This window comes from Atta colombica, unplaced genomic scaffold (assembly GCF_001594045.1).
Source record: "Atta colombica isolate Treedump-2 unplaced genomic scaffold, Acol1.0 scaffold189, whole genome shotgun sequence".
Taxonomy (NCBI): Eukaryota; Metazoa; Arthropoda; class Insecta; order Hymenoptera; family Formicidae; genus Atta; species Atta colombica.
The window spans coordinates 1,775,578-1,780,962 of record NW_017259281.1 but is presented as its reverse complement, the minus strand read 5'-3'; the positions used below and the strand labels follow the sequence as shown (position 1 = coordinate 1,780,962).

The 5,385-nt window shown below is 27.5% G+C and overlaps 1 protein-coding gene across 6 annotated transcripts in view; it reads right to left on the bottom strand.

The window, feature by feature from the left end:
* LOC108686698 (kinesin light chain) overlaps window positions 1-5,385 on the bottom strand; it is a 26,946-nt gene that overhangs the window by 6,994 nt on the left and 14,567 nt on the right. For 4 of the 6 annotated variants that reach the window (XM_018192127.1, XM_018192129.1, XM_018192125.1 and 1 more), the window contains exons 5-8: window positions 1,852-2,055; window positions 1,730-1,741; window positions 912-1,034; window positions 483-674 (exon numbers count right to left, since the gene is read on the bottom strand). In XM_018192127.1, the coding sequence (XP_018047616.1) occupies window positions 522-674; window positions 912-1,034; window positions 1,730-1,741; window positions 1,852-2,055 (492 nt within the window). In that variant the 3' untranslated portion in view covers window positions 483-521. Of the gene's footprint in view, window positions 1-482; window positions 675-911; window positions 1,035-1,729; window positions 1,742-1,851; window positions 2,056-5,385 lie in introns of those variants that run through there. The other 2 variants (XM_018192130.1, XM_018192126.1) reach the window with 2 other exon arrangements.

The window sequence follows — 5,385 nt, the reverse complement described above, 5'->3', positions numbered from 1 at the left end:
ATATATATATATATTAGGTATAGTAAAAAGAAATCCATTATTTTTCCATTAGATGCAAAAATAATGGATTTCTTTTTACTATACCTAATATACACACACACACACACACGCGCGCGCGCGCGCGCGCACATACATGCACACACACGCACACGCACACACACACACACATACACGCACGCACACACACGCACGCACGCACACGCGCACACACACGCACGCACGCACACGCACGCACGCACACGCGCACACACGCACACGCGCACACACGCACGCACACGCACACACACACGCACGCACGCACACACACACACACACACACACACACACACATATGTATGTATGTATGTATGTATTCTGCATTTAAGATGAGACAAATGTTATAAGAAAGCATTATACAGTAAAAGAGAATAGATAAAATTTGTTAGAAAAAATACAGGATACGCAACTGAAGAGAACGGATTTAACGAATCAATAAAGCGGAATAGAAGCTAACGAGAAACGGAAAATGGAATCCACCCGGCTTATGTAGATGACGAGTGAATGCCAAAAGCTTGGAAGATCTTATTTTTAAACCCGGGTTTGTTAGGACTAGCATCATGTTGGTGCTGGCCACTGCTCGCCGCTGACTGTCCTTCATGTAGCGCCCTTTGCACCAATGGCAGCGAACTGTTCACCTGCGTTCGATTGCGTTCGTATGCGTGCGAGTGCGGTCGCCGATGAGATTCGGCCAGAATTCGGTCAGATCAGGTTGTGCCGGACGTGACGGACGACGAAACGAAAAAAAGAACAAAAAGAAAGAAGAAAAGGATAGTAGACGGCTATAAGTGTTTGTGTCAGCTACTGCATAGCATGCGGAAGTGCATACAGCTAATTTATACGTCGAAATGACAAACGACAGAAAAAAAACTCACCTCTTCATGACTTTGTTCATGTTCGCTATTAGCCAGACTGGATCGTGAACCACGTCTGGTAGAGCTTTTGTCATCGCCTAACAGCGTCTGTACTACCCGTGCCTTACTCACCAGTTCTAATGCCTGCAAAAAGAAAAATAAAAACAAATTATTTTACAAATGCATATTATTGTGCGTATTATTAACTAATTAAATCAAATTTTAATTTTTATACTGTTTTTAATGGATATATATTTTTTTATTTCATATATATATTACGTATATCATATATATTTTTTATTAGTTTTAATTTGCAAATTTATTATATAATTTTAATATTTGATCTAAATATTTGAAGGCCTGATTAACTTGAACTTTTTGTATAATTGATATTTCTTCTTTTTCTTTTCACATTAAAGAAACAGGAGAAAAAATGAATTGTGTAAGGAGTTAAACTGAAAAGAGTAATCTATTATTTAATATTTTGATTACCAATGCCTCAAACCATAAATTTATTTCAAGATGAATAAAAAAATTTTGTCCTCTTAATGTCTTTTTATTTTATAATTGATTGTAGTAATAATTATTAAAATGTTATTTGTGCATGAATTATAGATGTGACTTGAAGAAACAATCAAGAAATTTTCATTATATGTATTAATTATTATATGTGACAATCAATAAATTAACATTATATTAATTATATTAATTAAAATTAAAATTAGAATTAAAAAATATTTAAAAAAGAATATTTTAAATGCAGACAAAAAAATGAATTTTGTGTAACTTTGCAAAAATCATGCAAAATTTTAAAACAATGCTAAGAAACTTTTACTCACTTGTTGCACGTGCTGCGTGCGAGAAATGTAAGAAATATTGTTAGTTATATTATTTGCAATTATAATAAATCTTGTATTCTTGTGTATTCTTTATCAAAGGAGTTAATACAAATATTATCTACCTCTCTTCGAGATCTCAAGGCGCAATCTTCGAGCGTTTCAGCAGCTTCGTATTTACCCTGTCTTCGATAAAGGGCACCAAGATTCTTTAAAGTAGTAGTAACAGTAGGAGAATCCACCTTCGCAGCCTTGTGCCAACCGCCATATTCGCCATATGGTGTGTTTTCCTTGTTTCTATGTTTATTTTCCTCTCTTTCTTCGGCCACCTAAAACAAAAATCACAAGATGATCAAAAAATGATTAATAAATAAATTTCAAAAAATTTCAAGAATTCGATAAAATTTAAAATTATATGATTTGTGTGTACAACTTTGCAAACAGATAATATAAAATATAAATGCTATAATGCTGCTCCTTATCTTTTTTTCACAAATTAATCTTTTATCTTATATTTTCTTTTATTGGTTATTTTTATTTTTTATTATTAAATTATTAAAAACAATGTTGTTTTATAATATATTTATATTTTATACTAATTGACATTTTTTTCTTTGTCTACTGTTCAATTAAATACATTCCAAGTTATCATCATGAATAAATATTTCTATTTTATAAACAATATTGGATGAGAAAGCATATTTAAATTAAGTATCTCTGTTTAATTAATGTAATAAAAGATATGAATTATCTTTGATAATTGAAATGATTATACTTAGGGATATGCTATCTAGACTGATTATTTTTTTAAGAATAACGAGATTTTTAATGTTGGCAATTCAATTATATTACTTCAGTTGTTATTTAATTTTAATCTAAATTACTTCTTTTGTGCGACCTATTTAGACCGACAAAAATTTATTTCTCCAATTTTTCAAAACATTCAAATATACCATAAGATTCTATATAATTTCAACTATTACTTAATATATTTAAAAAATTGCATTTTTATTTCTGTTCAATTGTTGTTTAGAGATGTATATCCGGGTTATACTTTAAAATCTTCAAGTGATGCTGACATTTTTATTTTTATCTTTTTTTAGATAATTAAACTGTTATATCTAGGGACGTGTACTTCGAGACACTTTTAACATATGCAGGACAATGCTGAATACTATATTTTTATTTTTATCCTTTTTGCGTTATTACAATGCACTGAAATAAAAGAAAGAATATTGAATCTAAATAAAATGAATGTGAAAGTAGTGGTTAAAAATGTTTTAGATAAAAAAAGATCTGTAGAATAATTTAGACAAACACGTCTCACATATAACTGATATGTTCAAAATTGGTAATAAAAATAGGTAACAAAATTATATATTATTTCATTCTTGTTACATACACTTTAAATATATAATAACAAAGGAGATTAAAATTGAGAAAAACAGAAATATCAATAAAATCAATTTTATTTTATAACGTTTTTTAGAAAATTTTTTGAAAAAATTTTACATTATTTGTTTGTTGATCTCTTTTTTGATTTTTCCCACATTTGTTATAAAAAAGAAGATACATTGGATATGATTTATGTAACTATTTTAAACAAATGATAAATTGTATTGTATATATGATAAATCTTTTGATTTTATTTAATAATAATTTGTTTCAATATTGTTTATAAGACAGATTATAATTAACTCAAGTAGCATATAGTTTTACATACGTTTCCTAAATTATCATAACATTAAATACGTTTGTAAAATCTATTTATTATAAAATATTCTATTCAACACGTGCTACCTAAATCTTTTGATCTATTTTTACAATAAATTTGTTACGAATAAACAGAAATAATTTCTTAATGAAACTCATATTTGTACAATAATTCATTATTATTGAAGGCGTGAAGTTCGTAGAACGTAGACTTCATCATTGATTATCTTTAATCTTTCTTTAACTCGCGAAATTCTAGCCATAATCTTTAAATTCTTTCCATTTAAAAATTATTAGAGTTTCGATATTTTCGTATTAAAATTTTCGTTTTAAATCTTACAAATTTGTTATTAAAATAATTATTGTCAGTGTTGAATATATATAATTAATGTTTTACATATCTTGTTTCTTTGAACTTTTTATTAGGAAAATATTCTTTTTGGGAACAAATCAATATTTGATTATTGTTTACATAAGATATCTATAAAAAGTGAGGCGTATTCAGCACTGAATATTTGTCTGAATTACTTTAAGAGTTATATCTTTACTAATAATTATAGTTTAATTATAGCAAGCTTCAATAGAGTTAAAGTTGTTTTTTTCATACAAAATGTTTAATTTTATGTCCTCAGGAATAACATATGTACATGTATTGTTCCTAGGTGCAATTATATATAAATATATAAATATATAAATATACACACACACACACACATTGCATCTGAACAATTTATAAATTGTTAAAAACGTGTCGATCATTGCATAAAAAACCGTACGTGGTTGTCTGTGCCACAGATCCAGAATTCAAATTTACTCAGAACACAAAATTTTGATTTAATCGCTACTTCTTGGAAAGCAATGGCAAATCACTGAGAATATTTGCCATCATTCGGAGCCGGCATTAAACATTGTAGGTCCCATATATCAGTTAATATATGCATCAATTCCCCAGGTTAGAGAATTGTACATTAGTCTAACAATCTAAGGCCTATTCATAATCTATTCTTATTTCAAAACCGTCTTAAGATGCTAATATGACACTCTGATTGGTTGATGACATTTTAAGTCTGCACTTAAGACAGTCTTAAGAATAAACTATAAATACTGACCTAATTCCGGAAAAATTGTTTCAAAAGCTCATTTCCAAAGAAGATCAACTCTGATTTGAATTTTGATTGCAGTGCTATTAAATGGAATTGTTAAAAATGATAGTGTCAAAAAGATAAAATATTATATTTCTAATAGTTATAAATTTTTTTAAAATTATATAAATATCCACTATTTTATTAAATAAAATTTTAAATAAAAAAAATTTTAATTAAAATAAAAATAGGTAAAACAGATTCTCCCACCTTTATTTTATTTCTTGTATTATAGTATCATCGAGAGATAGTTATTAAAGATGGTCGATCCTGGGCAAATTTTTGTGACCATTAAGATCCGGGGAGTCCAGGGATAATTGAAGAACGATGATATTATTGACAATTAAAAATAATATAAAAAATTTACGATTTAACAAATATTTGGATAATACAATATTAAATTCTTGATTTTTTTATTATATAAATGTTGCATAAATAAGTATGCATACTTGTAATGCTATATTATCTTATATTGTTGAAATATTATCTTATATTGCCAAAATTCCAATTTTTTTCTCTACAATTATCATTTTTATCAATAATAATCAAATTCAGACAATAACATTAAAGTTACATTAATTTTAAATAAAAAAATCGAATATTTTGAATTTAAAAGTATACACGTGTCTACAAAACTAATAAATCATAAAATTAGTACTATATCAGTTTCTTACTCTTAATCACATTTTAATAATCACGCGAACTTCTGTAAGATCGGACGTCTTTAATAGTCATCAGTGACAGTATGTAAGAAAATTGCTATATAAAAATACTTTATTTTTCAATGATCATTAATTTAAAATC